The sequence below is a fragment of the Vipera ursinii genome, assembly GCF_947247035.1.
Source record: "Vipera ursinii genome assembly, chromosome: Z".
In the NCBI taxonomy this organism is placed as follows: domain Eukaryota; kingdom Metazoa; phylum Chordata; class Lepidosauria; order Squamata; family Viperidae; genus Vipera; species Vipera ursinii.
This window is the reverse complement of record NC_139517.1, coordinates 48286647-48307762: the sequence shown is the minus strand read 5'-3', so window position 1 is coordinate 48307762 and position 21116 is coordinate 48286647. Positions and strand designations below refer to the sequence as shown.

The following is a 21116-nucleotide window of genomic DNA, read 5'->3' as shown; positions in this document are numbered from 1 at the left end:
TCGGCGGCTCAGAAGCCCCCACCTCGGGAGAAGAGGAGGGGGTGAGCGTCCAGGTAGGGGTAGAGCTCTCCAGGGCTGCCAGAACTTAGAGTTTTGGCGGCGGAAGGATTGAGCCCTCCCGAAGCCTGGGCATGCTCCGGACTGCAAGGCGCCTCTGCTCCAGGTTTTTTGGAGCAGAACAGGGTGTTCGCAACCATCCCTGCTAGCAAGGAAGAGCTTTTGAGAACGAGGACGCAGGCAGAGCGATGCAGGAGATTTTGGTGAAGATGATGTTTTGATATTTAACTCAATGGACTTTGCTGAATCTGCATGTGAAAGTGCGTAGTTAACAATAGAGGGTGAAAATGGTGGCTATATCTTCTAAAGTTCCTACCCTGAGGCAGCAGTCTTCGGTGAAAACTTCATTGTCCTCTGCATCTGAATCGGTATCAGCTTTTACAGCAAAAGATTTGCAGAATCTGTTGCAAGAGACTATGGAAAAGCAAATGCAGCAATTTGTTGAGATAATGGAGAAAAAGTTGGAGGAGAAGTTTACAGAGAAATTAAAAGAAATGAGAGCAGACATCACATCTGCAATAGAAAGCGTGGTTAAAAGTATTGAGATTTTGGATGAAAGAGTGGAAGATCTTGCTCAAAATGATATTAGATTGGAAGCCAAAATGACAGAAACTGAAAATGTAATAGAGAAAATGGACTATGACTTGATTTCGACACAGTATTCTCAGATGGAGTTTGCTTTAAGAATCAGAGGCCTAATAGAAAATCCTAAGGAAAATTTGGAGAAAATGGTTTCTGAGGCTTTGGAAGGGGTGTTGAAGCGACCAGCAGATGAAATAATGCAAGATATAGATAAAATCTTCCGTGTTAATTCGTGGATCGCAAGACAAAGGAAACTACCCAGAGATGTGGTGGTTTATTTTACAAAGAGAATGATTAGAAATGAAGTTATCCAGGCCTCCTACAATATTGATTTTGTAAATGCTGAGCAAAAAGTTCTGATTTTAAAAGAGATCCCTGCAAAGATTTTAAGAAAAAGGAAGGAATTTGCTTTTTTGACACAAGAATTGAGACGACGTGATATTAAGTTTAGATGGCAAATACCAGTGGGGATGGTGGTGACCTATGAAGGTACGAGGTACTGTTTCACCACGGAGATTCAGGCACGTGATTTCTACAGTAATGTTTTAAAAGCAGTCCCCATACCATCTTTGGAATCTACCAAGAAAAAAGGTGAGAGAGAGTCTCAACGTTCCAGAGAGAACCTGCAAGTTGCTGAAGGGTTAACGCAGGCAGATGTGAAAGATACAGGAGTGGGTCAAATTTCATTATCACTGGAGAAGGCCAGAAATTGGAAGAGGCCTGCTACTTCTGGAGGAATGAATCAAGCCTGAAGATTTAGTCACATAACTGTAAGAGACAATAATGCAATAAGAATTATGGGAATTGGAATTGCTAGAAGGACTTATTTGGAGATATATTTTTTACCCTTATAAAATAATTATGTATTATTTTGTGTTGCTTTAGTTCTAAGATGATTATGAAAAGTTAATTGGGAAGATTTGTAGTAGTGTTTATTGATATTCTGTAGGTTATGATTTGTTATTTGGATGAAAAAATTTTAAGCTTTTAGTTGGATAGAAGAATAGTTTTATAAAATTGATATAAATTGTTTTCTTTGTGATTGAAGTTAATTTGTAATATTTTTATGGGTAATATTGCAATAGGTAATAGAATATAAGAATATAAGAATGATGTGATTATATAAAAATTTCTTAAGTTTGGAAAGTAATCTATGGTATTTTTAAGTTGTATAACACATTAGGATAATGTGAATTTAAAGCTTAGTTGTAATGAGGAATAGTTTTAGACAATTGATATAAATTAGTTTATTTGAGATTGTTTTTATTGGGTATCAGATTGGAAGGTATTATTTTGTATTTGAATAATCATTGATATGATATATACATGTATGTTTGGAATTTACCTATATGAGTTAAAGTTTGATAGTTTGAATAGTTTAGGATTGTTTGCGTAAGTTAGATCATGATTGCTTGTATTTTTATACCCTGTGTTTTGCTCTGGGAAGCGGAGGGGGAGGGGAAAGGGAGGGAGTTGTTGGGGAGGGGGAAGAGGGTGGGGGGGAGGGACTGGGAGGGGTTTTTTTTCTTTTATTTTGGTTTGTTAAAGATAAAATGTATTGTAAAACTTTTTAATAAAAAAAGAAAAAAAGAAAGTATATTGCAGAAATACAAAGAAAAATTAAAAATTATATATCTGGGGATGTCAGAGGTAACTATTTGGGAGACAGCTTATATGCAAAGCTTGTATCTCATAAGGCTATATTTTAATAAAGCTTGCAGCAAATAAAAATGATAAAACCATAATTGAAGAAAAAAATAAAGAAAAAAGCAGATTCATAAAACCAATCCAGATTGACAACACTCAAATACGTTAACATCAACTAACTGTATTAAAGATGATAATTCCAAAAAATGATTAACTATTTCAAAATTGTTTTTAAATATCAAAAAACATTTTTCAAATAAATTAGAAAAGAGAAAAGATGATAAAAGCTATAGAGAATAATAAATAATTATATACAAAATCATATCAGAAAATGAAAAAAATATATTTCAGTCACAAAATTGACAATGAATTTGAAAAAGAAATATATTTCAAAACAATTACATCGATTAATGGAAAGAAATAAAATTGTGAAAGGGGAAGATAATTAAAGCTTCCATGACAAAATGTTCTACAGGCATACAATTGTCAATTATTGCCAAGGAAGAGAAAAAATAAACTAGCCCTCCTGGCTGGTTTATGCGGCTCAGGAGGTTACACGAGGCTGGCTCCTGGTAGTTATTAATGCTTCCTTGAGTGAGGGGTGCTTCCCTGCCACCTTGAAGGAGGCAGTGGTGAGGCCCCTCCTCAAGAAACCTGCCTTGGATCCAGCTATTCTAAATAACTTTTGTTCTGTCTCCAACGTGAAGGTTGTTGAGAGCGTGGTGGCATGGCAGCTCCCTTTGGTCCTGGAGGAAACTTGAGTATCTGGATCCGTACCAATCGGGTTTCAGGCCTGGGTACAGCACGGAGACGGCATTGGTCGTGCTGGTGGATGATCTCTGGCAGGCCCGGGATAGGGGTTGTTCCTCTGTCCTGGCCCTATTAGATCTCTCTGCGGCTTTTGATACCATCGACCATGGTATCTTGCTGCGACGTCTTGGGGGGTTGGGAGTGGGAGGCACTGTTTTACGGTGGTTCTCCTCCTACATCTTGGGCCGTTCGCAGATGGTGTTGGCAGGAGGGCAGAGGTCAACCCAGAGGCCCCTTAGTTGTGGGGTGCCCCAGGGGTCGGTCCTCTCTCCCCTCCTGTTCAACATCTATATGAAGCCACTGGGCGAGATCATCCATGGTTTTGGGGTGAGGTATCCTCAATATGCTGATGATACCCAGCTTTTCATCTCCACCCCGAACCAACCCAGTGATGCCCTCGACGTGATGTCCCGCTGCCTGGAAGCGGTACGAATCTGGATGGGGAAGAACAGGCTCCAGCTCAACCTGGCTAAGACTGAGTGGCTTTACATACTGGCATCTCGTTTAGTCCAAGAGGTTCCATCTTTGGTTATGGGAGGAGAGGTGTTACCTCCCGTTGATAGGGCGTGCAACTTAGGCGTCCTCCTGGATACACGACTCAGTTTTGAAGAGCATATAGGAGTTGTGGCCAGGGGGGCATTTGCCCAGGTTTGCCTGGTGCGCCAGTTGCGCCCCTATCTGGACCAAGATGCTCTATGTACGGTCACTCATGCACTTGTTACCTCCTGTATAGATTACTGCAATGCTCTCTACATGGGGCTGCCCTTGAAGACCATCCGGAGGCTCCAGCTGGTGCAGAATGTGGCCGCACGTGTTGTGATGGGAGCATCCCGATACTCCCATATTACACCCCTCCTGCGTGAGCTGCATTGGTTACTGGTGCTGGTTCTTACCTTTAAAGCCCTACATGGCTTAGGCCCAGGATATTTGCAGGACCGTCTGCTACCAGGAACGACTTCCCATCACCCGGTGCGCTCACACAGGGAGGGCCTTCTCAGGGTGCCGTCGGCTAGACAATGTCAGCTTGTGACCCCCAGGGGGAGGGCCTTCTCTGTGGGAGCGCCTGCCCTGTGGAATCAACTTCCCCTTGAGCTCCGGATGGCACCGGACCTCCAGTCCTTTTGTCGCGGCCTTAAAATATTTCTTTTCCATCAGGCTGACCTGGACTGACAATAGGGATTTTAAAAAATGTTTTTAATATTTTATCATTGGGGCTTTAATTTATTTATTTTTTTACATTTGTATTATTGTCTTTTGTTGTTGTTAGCCGCCCTGAGTCCTTCGGGAGATAGGCCGGCACATAAGTCCCAAAAATAAATAAATAAATAAACAATGGCTTTGCCAAAAAACACAAAAGTACTGGAAAGAAATAAATATTCAGAAAATTCTGGAAATAAATTTTGAATTAAAACCACAAATTCTTTTATTAGTTATGATCCCAGAAAACATAAATGTACAGCATCACAATTTATTAAGATGCACATTCATAGAGACAAGACTCAATCTGCTACAACATTGGAAAAGAGAAGCTTTTCTGACAATATGAGATTGAGAGACTAAAATTGGGGAATAGGCAACAATGCAAACATTGACCTTATGATATTCATAGTGGAGGTTCCACCAAATTCAAGTAACAATGGTTTCCTTATGCCCAACATATTACACGGCAAGTCAATTTAAATGTTTTTACGTATGATTTGATAAATTGCTTTTATATATTTGTAATTTATAATTTATAGCATTTGTAATTTATAGCAATTCAACATGTTAATTCTTAGGGTTTTATTTCGCTTTTTTGGTTTGGTAATAGAACTTAGATTGCCTGTTTGATGGAAGTATATATATTACCATTTTAAAAATTGGTTTTGTTCACGGTTTTCTGTTTTTTTAAAAAAAAAATTACAATGAAATATATTATCCAAACGAAAAAGGATCTTATTTTAAGTAATTGCCCTGCAGTACATGTGGGTATGGTTATTTTGCAATTTATTTTATTTTAATATTTTTATTATTTTTAATTCCATTTATATCCCGCCCTTCTCCGAAGACTCAGGGCGGCTTACAAGCTTAGCAGTAGCCTTCATTCTATGTATATGCCTGCTTATTAGGGCTTTCACACACACCCAAGCGGCATTATTACAAAGTCAGCTTAATTGCCCCCAACAATCTGGGTCCTCATTTTACCTACCTGGGAAGGATGGAAGGCTGAGTCAACCTTGAGCCTGGTGGGACTCGAACCTGCACTAATTGCAGGCAGCTGGTGTTACTTGAGGAGGCATTAGCCCACTGCTCCAGACTGGAAGAGTTCTTGATTTTTGAGTTTTAGATCAGAATTGGAGTCCTGAAAATTTTTTTATCACATTTAGATAGCACCCATCTCACTCTCAAAGTGACTCTGAATGATTTACAAATAAAAGCATAAAAAGTTAAGCAACTCATTTCCCTTCTTGATATTGGTTTTGTTAGTGCAGTATTGTTAGCCAGAATTATGACTAGAGTTGGAGGTTTATTACCTTCCTTTTTTCTCTGTTTTGTAAGGTGAAAATATAAATTAAGCAATTGCCCTTATTTTTTTAGTTGAGTGACAGGTATTATCTTTTTATTTATTTATGCCACTTGTATGCTGCCATTAACTTAAAATCTCAAGTTATTATATGACTAATGAGATATACTAGTACTTCTGTGTCAGAAGTGCTTCCATGGTAAAAGGATTTGCTGGTGACATCACCGTTGCCTGGGAGACTCCTTTCATGTTCCTGTGAAGTTGCCCACAAGTGATACCCATTTATTTACTTGGAGTCGCCCACTTTTGAACTCGAGCTGGAGCATGTGATGGGAGTTCACCTCATTCTGCAGCAGCAATGGGTATTGAAGGCAAGCCTGCTGATCATCAGCCCAGCGTTCGAGCCTCACGAGGCACTGCACTCCATAATGAGATGTAATAAAATACCACATTTTAACAACAGCCAGCCAGCCAAAGAACCCAAAACCGGACCGTGACTCAAAGACAACCAAACGAACAAATACCATTTATATCACACAGATTATACTTAAACACCAAAGACTATGGCCCGGCAACAGCAACCACCCAATCAAACAGCCTGAAACCAGACCATAACTCAGAAATATCTGGACAAATAGCACCTACACAAAAAGGTATTTAAAGGCCAGTGCTCTGACAGACAAGCACAATTCAAAGCGTACTGAAGATGTTCCCCTGAATGGAGACGAAACATTTGCAGCCAAATCGCAAAGCTCAGAGATCAAACCAACAGCCCAATAAAATGCTATATAATTGTCATGCAGACCTCCCAGGGCACAGGTCTGCAACCAGTGGCTCCGGAGCCGCATGCGGCTCTTTCAGCCATCTCCTGCGGCTCCCAGTCCTCTGCCATGTGCAGTCCAAAAAAAAAAAGTGGGACTAAAAAAGTTCAACCAATCAATTCAAATATGCAGGGTAGGTGCATATCTCGCCTTGGCTCCACTCTTCAAACCCTGTTCTGCGCATGCGCGCATGTACACGCATGTGCACACATTTTTTGTGGCTCCCAGTTTTTTCTTTTGTGAGGGAACCGGTTCCGAGTGGCTCTTTCACTGTTTCAGGTTGCTGATCCCTTTCCCAGGGAAAGCACCATAATTAATAAGTTCTCTTTCTCACTTCTCCATGTGAAATTCTCTGTGTGTCTCATTTCTGAATGTTTTATTCTCTGTTCATTGATGAAAAGTTATCTGAGGCAAGCCTGTGTTTTGTTCTTTTCTGTTTGTAGCAAAGGGATGCTATGCAAAACAACTTAAAGAAACTGCAGCAAAAGATGGCAATCATTGAAGCTGTTCTCCAACAGGGAAGCCAGAATGTTGGCCCTGAAGGATGGTCACTGGAAGGAGAGGAAACTGACTTCAAAACAGAGAAGATAGAAATGAGAAAGGGTGAGTTGGCAGTGCTCCGAAACTGCCTTTCTTTAATAATAATAATAATAATAATAATAATAATAATAATAATAATAATAATAATAATAATAATAAAAATCCTGAGAATTTAGAAATTTCTTCCTAATTATAAAACATTAAAATATTCATTTTTAAATGGAATATCCTGTTATGAATTTATGTATAAAATGCATACATTATTGAATGAATGCATTTCATACATAAATCCTCTAATTTTTATCAGAGAAATATTAAATTGCCAGTTATTTGCTGGGTTTAGTATACACTATGTAGGAATCAAGCATCCGCTAGGAATTGACTCAAAGCTGAGAGGAACAATCCATTGTAGGTGCTCTTTATTTCCTTTTGGTAGTTTTATTTGTACTCTTTCATCCTAAACACATGTCTTCTATGTGGTATAGTACCATGGTATAGATTGCCACTGATGAATTATAGAGTTAATTTTGTTTTGTTACTAGTGGAGTTTATGAATATTAACTCTGAGTTCTGTTGCCATGGCAGTAGTTTTAAAATGAATTTCTATTGCATTGTTGTGATGGTCTATTAGCTAGTTAAGGAAATAAACTAGTTTGGTCTTAGGGAAGCTACTCCAAGAAATGAACTTGTTCCAGGATTTTTCTTTGCAATTCTCTTGAACTGTGCTTCTACATAAAGAAAATTAGTTTAATTATATCCAGAAAAGCCAATTATGTTTCATGGCACAACAAAATATACAATAGTGAGATCTCGGAGGCTTATATCTTTTGACATTTTATTGAAGTAGAAGAACTGTAGGTAATAGACATAATTAAGAGCCTTCTAAAGAACAAGGCTTCAGGTGAACAGAGCACAAATCTCTGCCAGTTTCAAGGCATTCTAGGATGCTGCAATGAGAACCAGATTTAAAATATCAGTGGGAACAATAAAGTTGCTTCCAGGGTCTAGAAAAGAACCGTTCTAAATAGACAAGGTGGATCAGAATTATTAGCCAGCTGAATTCTTTCAAAATATTCTGTTCAATAGATTGCCACATTGTAAAGCTCTAGGATGAGAACGTTCTGGTGAAAAGCAGAATAGCCATAGCTGTGAAGTATTTAGAGATACTATACTTTGCCTTGGGAATGATACGAATATGAATTTCTCAATTCTCAATTTCGAGTAAAATTAGAGTTAGTAATCCCTATTCTCAGTCACTCTCAGACAGCAATTCCATGGCATGGCATCTAGATAAAATTAATTTAAGCTTGTGCAAGACTGGTTTTGTTTTGCATTAAATATAATATTTTGAGATCAGGATCATAGATGTTTCCACTATCTATTAATCCTTCCACTTACCCAATTAAGCATGTAATATAATGGACTTACCAAATTTCTCATGAGTCAGTTTCTAATTCTCTGGAGATCAAAGGAAAGCCCAAACATTTTACTGTGTTGTTGTTGTTAGTTGCAAAGTCGTGTCTGACCCATCGCGACCCTATGGACAATGTTCCTCCAGGCCTTCCTGTCCTCTACCATCTTCTGGAGTCCATTTAAGCTCACACCTACTGCTTCAGTGACTCCATCCAGCCACCTCATTCTCTGTCGTCCCCTTCTTCTATTGCCCTCAATCTTTCCCAGCATTAGGCTCTTCTCCAGTGAATCCTTCCTTCTCATTAGGTGGCCAAAGTATTTGAGTTTTAGCTTCAGGATCTGGCCTTCTAAAGAGCAGTTGGGGTTGATCTCCTCTAGGACTGACCGGTTTGATCGCCTTGCAGTCCAAGGGACTCGCAGGAGTCTTCTCCAGCACCAGAGTTCAAGGCCTCAGTTCTTTGGCGCTCAGCCTTTTTTATGGTCCAGCTTTCACTGCCATACATTGCAACTGGGAAGACCATAGCCTTGACTATACGCACTTTTGTTGACAGGGTGATGTCTCTGCTTTTTAGTGTGCTGTCTAGATTTGCCATGGCTTTCCTTCCCAGGAGCAAGCGTCTTTTAATTTCTTGGCTACAGTCCTCATCTTCAGTGATCTTGGAGCCCAGGAAAATAAAATCTGTCACTACCTCCATTTCTTCCCCATCTATTTGCCAGGAATTGAGAGGGCCGGATGCCATGATCTTGGTTTTATTTTACTGTAGTCCGGGGAAATAAATCAGCAATTATTTTATTTAAATAGTAATAATTGTTTAATTTGCAGAAAAAGGAAATCAACCTTTCTGATTTTTATAAGATCTTAAGCAAAGTGTAAGTGGAAATGTTTGCATTTCTTAGCTGTAATGACTAAATTGGGGAAAATTAATTAGGAGTGTGTACTGGAATGCTTCTTTGTTCTTCACAATTCTCTCTATATATATTGCAAAAATGTTTGCAGATTTGGTGTCGCTGTGATCTTGTATGCTATTTATATACAAGTCGATATATTACTACCTCCTATATAGTGATTCTGAAATATTTTTTTCTGGGTTTGAAGAATTATATCCAGAAATAATCTTATTTGTTGTGAGAAAAATACATTAATTCAAAACAATGTAAAAATACATTAATTTTGCTGGAACAATCTTAAAGATGCTTGTTTTTATAGGATCTCCAAATCCAATGAAAGCCAGTTCCTTCAATTGCTGTAAACAATAGTTGGCTAGTTTAAAAAGTCTTTTGCTTCTTTTTAATTACTTTTTGGAGAGAGGAAATATATTAAGGTTGTTCAGAAGTAGGATAAATAAGAAGCACAAGGATTATTGCCTCAGGTCTTTAAGTTTTTCCCATGTTTTATCTTCTATTTTATCATTCATCTTGCCATGTGTATCACTTGATATTTTCTACTTTTAAAATGTGATTGAGAATTAGAAGTATGATTTGAATATTATGTATGTCATATATTAACCTGCATGCCCAATAGACAATTAAAAGATACAGGCACCTCTAAGAAGGAAGATTTTATATTAAATATATTTTTTGTTAAAAAAATAATTTTAAAATAATTACTGTAAATAAAAAAGTTGCCATTAATTATATAAGCAAGATTTTTTAAATTTTTCTTTTCTAGAAATGCACACTGTATTGGAAAAATCAGTCTCTCCTTTGGAACATACCACCTGCTGTAGCACAAAGCAAAGGAATAGAAAGAGTCTACTTTGGACTGGAAAGCAAAAAATGTCTCTGGTGGCATCTGGGCTAAACCAGAGCGAATTGGTAAGCATGCTCTGATATGCTTGTAGATTTTTCACAGCAACAGATATAAACTTATCTGAGCTTTAAGATTTTACGGGAGGCATTCTTTTAAAAATAAACCTGCTTTCATAGCCACTTTGTTAAAAGTATAAAGCAATAAAACAATAAAAGCAGAGGTCATACATATTCAAAATATTCAAGTGTTTAAACATATAAAATTCTATACGGACTACATGCCCATCCCAAAGAGATTTCCAGCAATAGTTTGAGTATCAGCCATAAAGTATTTGAAGGGATGCATTTTGAAAGGGCAAGTGCTGCAACAAAGAGACATGCAGTGTAATCTGAATGGAACTGAACAAGTAAAAAGTTAATTGAAAGAAAACAGATTCTTCTAGCCCAAGGGTCAGCAACCCGCGACTCGAGCCGCATGCGGCTCTTTCAGCCTTCTACTGCGGTTCCAGGCCTCCTCTGCTATTTTCAGAAAGAGAGAGAGAGAGGCACTTGCGCTTTGCTTTGCTTTGCTTCTCTCTCTGGGCTCCTGATTGGCCCTGCACCTGGGTGCCCCACCCCCTCTGGGAGAAGCACAGCCAGGAAGTCTGAGGTGCACGTGGCGGGGCAGCCCTGGTATCCCCTCTGGGAGTGGCCCGCCAGAGCCTCTGCTGAGCAGGCCAGCCTTCCCGCAAGCTGCAGCCCCAAGGGAGCTCAGCCTCTGCGATCCCCACCAGCGCTACTGTTGGCCCCGCTGGCCGGGAAGGTGCACTGGAGACCCAGCTGCTACGAAGGCGATCAGCCCGCTTCTTTCCCATCGCCCAGAAGAGGTAAACAATTAGTCCCTAGTGCTGGGTTTTCCCCCCATGCAGGGCTTACGTTGGTGGTGGAGATGCAGCAAGGGAGATAGGGAGGGAGGGAGAGAGAGAGAAAGGAGTTCAATTCTGAATGGCACAAGATTGACTCAGTTTTCCATCCTTCCAAGATAAAGGTAAAATGAGGATCCAGATTTTTGGGGGTAATATGCTGACTGTAAACCACTTAGGGCTGTAAAGCACTGTGAACCATATATAAGTCTAAGTGCTGTTGCTATATGAATGTACTTATTGGCTCCGCGCTGATGGCATTCTGTTGCTATGTGATGGTCTGTCAAACTACTTATTTCCTAATTCTTTGAACCATCTTAATTTTGGATCTTATCTCTTCTATTATGTTTTATAGTTCATAATCATATTATCAGAGAAAGGTAGTTAATTTATGGAAAAAGTGAGATATACATTTTTCTAATAAATGGAAAATTCCATTGAGGCCAGCAATCTCTGGTGTACTGTTTAAACCAATTATTTCTAATTCAGTTTTTCTTTTCTTCTAGCAACTAGTATGTAAATTTGCCAAGAAAACAGAGAGCACTTGGTCTAATAAAATTACTGAAGAAACAACCCATGTAATAATGAAAACAGGCAAGTTAGAAATACAGAAATGAACTTCCTATTTGTTTTGTTTTCATAATTGAGTAGGTAGGTAAGTATGCCTTTAGGACTGTGAGATTTGAATTTAATATTAATATGCAATAGCTAGTCTTGCCTATTTTAGATCTTTCATGAGGTTCTGCCAAATTTTATTTTACATGGTAACTCATGTGCAGAGGTGTTCTTTCTAGTTGTTAAATATTGGATATAGTGATTAATACAAAATTCTTATTATATCATATATTGCTAATATTCCTCCCAGAAGCATCTGGCTAGCTGTTTTGTGACAAAAAATATTGGTCAAGATATCTCTTAATAATTGTAATTGTGTGTAATGGTCTTGGAAGTCCTGAATGAAAATCCATACATTTCCTGTTATGTTTTGATTCCATTTCCTGTTTTACACTTGTATGCAAAACTATCATTTTTCTTTTTCTGTCCCAGCATTGTAACAGCAGAACACAATAAAATGTGATTTGATGTTTGAATCTGTTTCTAGAATGAAAATAAAGGCTACAAATCAGCTAGAAAAGTTAACCTTTGGGTAAAGAAAGTTAAAAAAAACAAATAAATGCACTGCTACTTATTATTCAGGGTACTGTGTCAGCTTCCTTTGAACTAATAGAGTATTTAAATTGGGTATATCACAATTGAAAGTTAGTGCTGTTTTGGTCAACCTGATATTTTCCACAAATATTCTTCTAGCTCCTATATAAATTGGGAATTCTGGCATTTACAATTCAATAAATATTGAAGTGAGGAAAAATACGGTATTCCTAAAAAAAACCTAAATCATATATGATTTTTGTAATATTACTCCAAGAGCTAATAAGATCATATGCTAACATAGATGTCTTGTAAGTTGTTTTTCTCTTACTTCATTTGGAGAGTTTGTAATCTGTGGCTGCTATTTAGCAATTTTGCAAACTTGGGGCACCAAAAGAGCCACTGACCTTTTTTGAATGACTACTTACGTGCCTCTGCATTATCGCTACAGCTGACTGTAATACAGTCTTCTGTTTTTTTTAGTTAAGAAGACTTCATTCTATCCATTTGCATAAAGGAGGCTGAGCTTTTTTGTAGCCTGTATTTTAAGATGCAATTTAAAATCTTGTTTTATATTGTTTCAAACTGTTATATTGGCCAGACTATGAAAAATATCATTTTAAAAGGAGGTATGTAATTATTTAAAATAAATCAGTAAAGCTCCAGTCTCTGTAACTCAACAAGCTGCTTTAGAAATGACATATTTTTGAAAGCAGTTTCTGACATTGTGTGAAGACCTGCTCTAAAGGAAACATTTAAAGATAATCAGTGGTCTTTATTCTTTTAATATTTAACATTAAGTGATTTTTTTCTTTTTAATCTTTAGATGAGGATCTGGTCTGTGAGAGAACTCTGAAATACTTTATAGGTATTGCTGCACAAAAATGGGTATTAAGCTACCAGTGTAAGTGTGAAAATTCAGTAAAAAAAGTTCCTCCCTCTCTCTGTGTACACTCCCTTTCTGGTGTTCTGTGTATGTTAGTTTACTATTCTGGCATAGGTGTTATGCCGTTTTTCAGGTGTGGCTCTCTATAATAAAGACAGAATCTCGGTGTTTGCCTTAATAAGCTCTATGCATTTATTCAGCTGAATAAAGACAGGTCCCTCAAAGCAAGAGAGAACATTGAACAGAAGATGAGGCACATATTTATACATTTTCTTTGCTACCATTTTGTCAAGAGAGCTGGCACATAGTAAATAAAATAAAGAACTACAGAATAGTCAACCTCCTCCCTTGGTGGCATTCCAAGGACATTGGGTGCTACCTCAGAGACATTGGGTGTTTGCTGGGGACTTTCCATGACTTAAAGTCCTGCTGAGGTAACTGGGTTAATTGCACTTATGTTCAATCAAGGCTATCATTAAATTCCTGATCAACATAGACTCTTATTTGTAAAAGTTCATACCATTAACATACAATAAATTATTGTAAGTTAGCTGTGCAATTATATCTGACATTTTGCCTTTAGCTAAACAAGAAACATTTCATCAAAATTCATCCAATAAAGCAATATTAAACAATATAGGAAAATAGAGGCAGTAAACCATATTGCACAGTTCCATAAATCCATGAAGTGTCAACTAGTAGTCATGTTGTCTTTAGTAAATGTCAAACAGTATAAAAAGAGATATTCACATTTTCTATCTTGACTGACACCAAGGATAGTCCAAGAATGTTTGTTTCTTGAGCAAAACCAGATAAGATGCTTGTAGATTTTCAAAGTATATACTGCTACTATTCTTTGCATGACAGCGTGAAACACACAAATCTTATACAGAATCTGTATGAGCTTTGAAGATCATGTATGAATTGTGAGCAAATCTATGAAATTGTTACAGCAAACTTAGTTTACTTTAGTTTGCATAAATCTGATCTTTCAAATCCTTTTAGCTAAGCTAAGCAAAAATTAGGAAGCTCTGATACTAGATTTTCTGAAGTTTTATCTAGGGCAGACATGTCAAACACAAGGCCCGGGGGCCGGATCCGGCCCGCAAAGTGGTTTCATGTGGCCCGCGAAGCCATCCTGGAAACAGTGAGGGAACGGCCCCCACTGCCTTGGCCCTGGCCCATAGACCCTCCTCCTGCCAGAGACCCTCAGATCTGTCCCACTCCTGCCCAGGCCCCCATAGGCACCCTTGATGCGAACGATGTAGAGCTGGCCATGCCCACCCAGTAGGCCATACGCACATTAGCCACCCCCACCCGGCCCCTTGAGGGCAACCGCAATGCTGATGCGGCCCTCAATGAAATTGAGTTTGACACCCCTGATCTAGGGTCATGCTAACAAAGGTAGATATAGTTTCATATTGTTTCATTTTCATATAAATCTCCAAGAATCCTAGAATATGATTAAAAATGTGGAAAATTGTTATTGAAAATATGGGGACAAGAGAAGAAAAGAAAACCAAGCATTTAGTTAGGTGTGCTTGTTATTTCGTATAATTTAATTTGATTGTTTCTGGTCACCAGACATGTTTTTCCCCCCTGTGACTATGTGATATATTATTCTGCCTACATTGCTCTTAGAGGGACTGGCATTATCTCCAGAAGTTAACCACAAACTATTTCAGCAGTGGAATTCTTGTAGAGAATGAATTTTAAAATCTGTAAGGGGTAGGGAGGTGAGGTTTTAGCAGTGCATGGTAATATTTCTGGCAGGCAGTATTATGTAAATATGGACTTACCCTTTTGCAACCCTTTACAGTTTTCTGTTAGTATCTTTAAAATAAATGTTACAGATGGTAAAAGTGCTACTTTAAATAACAATAACAATTTCTGCTTCAACTCATGTAGGGATTATACAGTCACTTGAAGCAGGAAGAGTTCTTAAAGAGGTATGTGGCGTTTGTGGGAGGTGATAGGCAGTAATTGATTGTATATCTTTTTTTGCCATTCCTTTAAATGTTTAGTTTTATACAATTCTCAGTACACCGATAGTAGTGGGATGTATAACGTGAATTTTACAAATCTTCAAGTGAAAAGTATCTGGCATATTTTAAAATCTAAACCAAGAAAATATATTTCTGAGTATGTAAAAATTACTTGAAGATGAAAATCCTACAATTACAATGGCAACAGTGAGATTTTTAACCATGGCTATAAAATTTAAGCTATTAATAATGAACCAATGATTTACTATAAATCTATTATGTAATATTTACCAAATAGTTTACTTGTTTTATCCAGTACTAAGTTTATATTTTGTTTGTAACTTGCTTTGGGGGTTTGGGACTGTAAACAAAATTTATTGATTGACTGAATATTTAGTAGATTCTAATGACCAAGAAGAGAATAGACATGAAAAATAGAGAAATCCTTAGTGTATGTCTGTGAATTGCCTCTTGAGAGGAGAAGAACTAACAACAGGGGAGCCATTCTTTAAAGATTGGAAACAATTTTCTAACTTCAACTGGGGCTTCTTTTCTCCTTCTTTAGGCACTTCATCTGACATTTTGCCTGTAACATGCTAAAATGGAATCAAGCCACAGAAATTTAGAAATATAACACAATAATTTAAAAAATTAGAAATATATAACATAATAAATGTTCTGTTTCCCAAAGTAACAAACTTTGGTCAATTTAGATGGATTGCCAAACTCGTTGGATGAAAGAAGATATTGATATTTAGCTGGGGTAATTTCTGCGATGTTACTGTCAACATTGCAATGATCTTGGCTGAAGCCATTTTTGCTTCATTTTCGGTTGCCACAGTACTGGGATGGGAGATAAGTGGTTTTAAGGTTAGACTAAACAATAATTGTCCCATGGGAACCAAGGTCATTGCTGCCTGACTTTTGGCGCACTGAGCTTTTTGTTAAAAAGTCCTTTAAAGTATTCTATTGGGGAACGTGGATAATTACATAGTGCTGAGGTGGGAAGTTCAGTTTGGTAACATTTTAATGCTTGGGAGGGAACTCCAGACTTGGTTTCACTTTTGACTATGCCGATACTTTGTAGTCAATAAATATGTTCTTTAAGGAAACCTCTTGCCTTGGAATTCTGTTTTTACTGGTCTCATCTATCAGAACCATGACTGGGGTATATGTCTTCCTGGACTTCCTAGGAACAGCAACTGGGGCTCGAGATGCCAAGATAGTTAGGAAAAAGTTGGAGTTTTGGGCTTAATATCATGGTTCCGACAGATGGAACTCTTCAAAGAACTTCAAGGCATTGTTTACCTTAAAGAATCTTTATTCAAGTAGCAGAACATCGGCACTAACATAAAGCCAAAAACTGAATTCCCCTCCCGTGAGCACATAGTATCAAAGCACAATCCCCACCTCCAATTAACAGTCATAAATCACATTCCCCAATTAGTTTGAAGCCCGGGCTTCCCCTCCATCTTTCCAGCCCACCAATTCTTTATCATCTCTTATTTTAACAACCTTGGTTCTCACACTAGGTTCAGTGTTATTATGTCTAGCCGGACTCTCATGCACATTCCTCTCTCCCCAGCATCATCTAATTCTAAAAGCAAAAAGGAGAAAATGTCCACATCTCCATCTGTTGTCAATGCAAAAACATTGATGTTAGCAGTGTTGACATTGCCATAGCTAACCTGTGTGCTCAACTACCATCCTATCCTGCCATTGATCAAATTGCTGTATTATTACTAAAGATGAATATTCAAATTGCTAAAGGGGATTTGCTTAATTAGATAATGGTTTCCTGTTCAATATAACTTAATTATCCTTTTTTAACAATAAAATATGGGATAAGAATTGCATGGGTACAGTCATGCATTCTTTCTGCTGCTTCAGTTTGGATATTTGACTTCTACATGCCACAATTCTTTTTCTGCTTCAGTCATATAAGATATGGCTCAGCCAGGAATTCTTTGGCATCTGATTCCATTTATATTGTTTTCAGGAAGATTTTGAAGTGAGAGGAGATGTAATCAATGGGAGAAACCATCAAGGACCTAAAAGAGCAAGAGAATCGCCTGTTGGAAAGGTAGGGCTATCATAACTGTTATCCCCAAAGTGTGCCCCTCTTCTTTGGCATCACAGGGAATGAATGCTCGCTGGACAAAAAGGTTGCTTTCACAAAGTAGAATCCTGAGGAGGGCTTTCATTTTTCCTCAGGCCATGATGATCCTTTGGAGGAAAAATGTAGAATGCAATTATATTGTATATAAAATTGTCCAGATAGATAACACAGCCTACCTGAAAAATTTTTGCAGCAATGCTTACTGCTACTAGCATTTCTTAACGTACATTGGAGTTTTTCAGATTCGTTAAGTGGCATCGTATTGTCCCAAATGAGGATGGAGATGGAGATGGTGTGGTTTCCTCTTTAAAAAATTACCTGTCCTCTGAGCATTAAAATTATACATTCAGAAATCGTAAGGAAAGGGACAGCCACCATTCAAAATGCCCTGTTGTCCTGTTGCCATAGAAGAACATAACTAATTCTTACCCACCCACCCAAAAAAGGAGGGAGAGAGGTTATAATGAGAAACCATAGCTAGGAGTTTGTGCAAGTAGTGTTCCAGAAGCAGCAGTGCTTGCATCCTGCTATTTTGTTTTCATTATTTAGTTGGCCTCTGCTGCTCTTGGAATCCAAGGATTTGGAGGCTTGCCTCTGATCTGCACAGAGGTGAATGCTGGGTAGAATGTGGGTAGGAAAGAAGGGGAGAGACCAGTTTAAGTTGGTCCCTTCTTTTCCCCAAGCATTTAATAACCCAAAAAGATATTTCCAGGTTCCCTCTTGCCTTCCCTCTCAATAGGAAAGTCTGTGGCAAGCTAGATGCTTGGCAGAAAGCTGGAAAGGTGAAATTGATGACGCCAGTGTGACAGACATCAGCTACAGTAGTTGTCATTGACTAAAAGTAGATAACACTGACCAGTAGTTACTTCAGCTTCTTTTCCACTTCCATTGCCTTAATGGTTTTCTTTCAGGTAGAGGAGATAGGTGTGTATAGTACTTGGTTATCTTTTCTTCCCTATGAATTTCTCTGCCTTTAAGAATTTTAGTTCCCAAAGTTTCTATTTCTCAGCCATTTCTGTACTCAGTACCTAACTATTTTTTAAAGGTGAAGCAGATTAATTGAAATTTTTTTTTGGTTAACAATTTAAATGTTCAGAAACCTCACATCAGATCTTTCTCCAGTCTCACTGAAATGTCTCATTCTCAGTTTTCTGCAGCTGATGTATTCCATGGTCAGGCAATCATATTCATGAATGTAGTTTTTATTGTTCTCAAATCATATTAGCTGCAAACGTTCCAACCTAGTTGGTAATTTAAATCACACCATTTGAACTTTCCAAGTTCTTATTTCATGGAGTTTAATTCTACATCATGCTTATATATTAGTGTTCTTTTTCCTTCCTTCCCAGCTTTTCCAAGGATTGGAAATTTGCTGTTATGGGCCATTCACTGACATGCTCCCAGGTAAGAGGATTGGGATTCTTGACGTAAATTGAGGGAATGAATCTAACTGAAGTTTCAGGGAGTCTGTACACTCCTTTTTTTTGGTTCTGTAAACAGTTGAGTTCTGTCAAGAAAATGATCCAGCCTTTTGAGAAAAAGTTAACTAGCTTTAATAGCTTAGGGTTTTTTTTTGCTCATTCAGTGATATTTATCCTTTAATAAGGCAAGATTTATGTCCTACTGCAGAGACATTTCTAAACCTTGAATTTTTTTAGCCAGATTAGTGTATATATGTTTGCCCATTTCTGCATAATTCATTCTGCTCCTAACTGTCATTAACAGAGATGATCATTCTGGCTATGTAGATAGTTATACCCATATTCCTTCTCAAATTGTGATGTGGTTTGAATACCTGTCTCCTTATCTTTATTGACATGCTTGATGAATAGTTCTTAAAATGCAAGCTGCAAGGATTACATGTTGTCCTGGTTAAATGCTATCTCTTCATCTTTTTTCTTAAAATTAACTAATTAGTATCAGGAAGAGATAATGCTTAGAAAATTTGCAAATGGCACAAAATATAGAAAAGTTAATATCTTGAAAGACTGAAATAAAATTCAATATATCATCTTAATATTATTTAACAACAATCTTGGAAAGGGTGGTTTATGGCCTATAAAAGATTTTCAACTGTCACATCTTCCCCTATAATCATGTGATTGCAGTCTAGGTGCTTGACAATCTGTTTGCACTTATGAATAGTTGCCATGTGATCCACAATCCTCCGTGCTAGCTTCCTCAGAAAGACAATGGGAAGCTGGCAGGGAAGGTTGCCCACCCCTCTGAGGCACTCTGTGCTATTTACTTGGGGCTCTGTCCACTTTGCATACCACAAGATCCTTAATGACCATAACTGGGAGTGTTGGAATAACAATCATTGTGCAAAGCAGCCACATAATGCCTTGCTTAACTATTGTTTTGTTGAAAAACTGAGATTCTAATCCCAATTATGATCATAAATTGAGGATAACCTGTACAAGTCTGCATTTGGTAGTTAATTTTTGTGACCAGTTCCATTTTTACAGAATTCAGAAATATAGACTATGCAACTGAAGAATCTGAAACAAATTTACTTGTAACGTTTGTAGTCAGCAATTTGGGCTTAACATCTTATTGGGGAGGGGGGAGAGAAGGGAATAAAATACTTAGTCATTATATATAATGCATTTTGTTAACCTTTTCGGAATTTCTCAGAACAACTGGAATGGATTGTAGAACTTTGTGGCGCCTCCCTTGTGAAGCAACCTCACTTATTTGCACATGCAACAGTAAGCAATAAACAGCACTTCCCACCTTCTCTTTATTTTTTTCAAAATTTCTGCTAAATTTAGCTGGTTCTGCTTAGTTATAAGAATCAAATCAATGGCTTATTTCGCCTTGTATTGCTACCTAGAAATCCTCTCACCTACGTCATTGAAAATAAACATGGAGCCAAGGGGCCGAATACTCGCTTCTGCCGATGCATGCAGCTCTGTGGGATTGCAATATATCACCCACTAAGAAGGCTTGTGTACAGTACAAGCCTTTTCACTTTTTAAGAGAAAATATGTTTGTGAATGAATGGTGATATATCAGTGTATGGCATCTGTTAAACTATAGCAGGGGTCTTCAAACTTGGCCCTTTTATGACTTGTGGACTTCAACTCCCAGAAGTCCACAAGTCATAAAAGGGCCAAGTTTGAAGAGCCCAGAACTACAGTGTGTAACTTTTATATTCTGTCATACCTTTCCCATGAGTATCGTGTATCTCCTTTCACTTTTATTTTGTCACTTAGAGTAATATTTTGCCTGTGAAATCTTTATTTCTTCTGTGAGTCCCCACTTGGTTGGAGTACTACAGCAAAGCTGAAGACTAGTATGCCTTAGCAGTACAAATGATTGCATACAGGAAAGATGCATTGATCCTATATTCCACTTTCCTTTTCCTTTTTGTCTTTTATCCTGTAATCATTTAGAACTCCACTGCTGTGATAGTTGTTCAGCCTGATGCATGGACGGAAGAAAGCACCTGTGAAGGTGAGATGATAATGCTGCTTGTGTCTCCCAAGTCGTAAAGGCTTTACAAAATGTCTGACTGACTTTTTGCTTGGTATAATAAAATATTGCAGCAAATAAACATGTGAGGAAATAAGTATGGTTGGCTTTAATCATCAGGCATGACCGTCATTACCATCAACTTCTATTCCCTAAGAAATTGGTAAAAGACAATTATTGTTCTTTAACAGTAACAAAGTTGGATGGCACCTTGGAGGTCATCTAGTTCAACCTCCTGTTCTCAGAGGAGACCTATGCTATTTCTGATAAATGGCTGTCCAGTCTCTCTTAAAAGCCTCCAGTGATAGATGGGGCACTCACAACTTCCAAAGGCAATTTATTCCACTGGTTAATTGTTCTCATTTTAGGAATTTTCTTCTTAGCTCTAGGTTGCTTCTCTCCTTGGTTAGTTTCCATCCATTGTTTCTTCTGCCTAAAGATGCTTTGATAAATAAGTTGCCCCCTCTTCCTTGTGC

The 21116-nt window shown here is 37.9% G+C and overlaps 1 protein-coding gene across 1 annotated transcript in view; it reads left to right on the top strand.

Annotated features, from left to right (window-relative positions):
• The window catches only part of BRCA1 (BRCA1 DNA repair associated), a 75189-nt gene that overhangs the window by 48729 nt on the left and 5344 nt on the right, over positions 1-21116 (top strand). The window contains exons 12-20 of the mRNA XM_083378385.1: positions 6864-7023; positions 10043-10188; positions 11531-11618; positions 13000-13077; positions 14968-15008; positions 17044-17127; positions 18513-18567; positions 19801-19874; positions 20562-20622. Coding sequence (XP_083234511.1) covers positions 6864-7023; positions 10043-10188; positions 11531-11618; positions 13000-13077; positions 14968-15008; positions 17044-17127; positions 18513-18567; positions 19801-19874; positions 20562-20622 — 787 coding nt within the window. The remainder of the gene's footprint in view (positions 1-6863; positions 7024-10042; positions 10189-11530; positions 11619-12999; positions 13078-14967; positions 15009-17043; positions 17128-18512; positions 18568-19800; positions 19875-20561; positions 20623-21116) is intronic.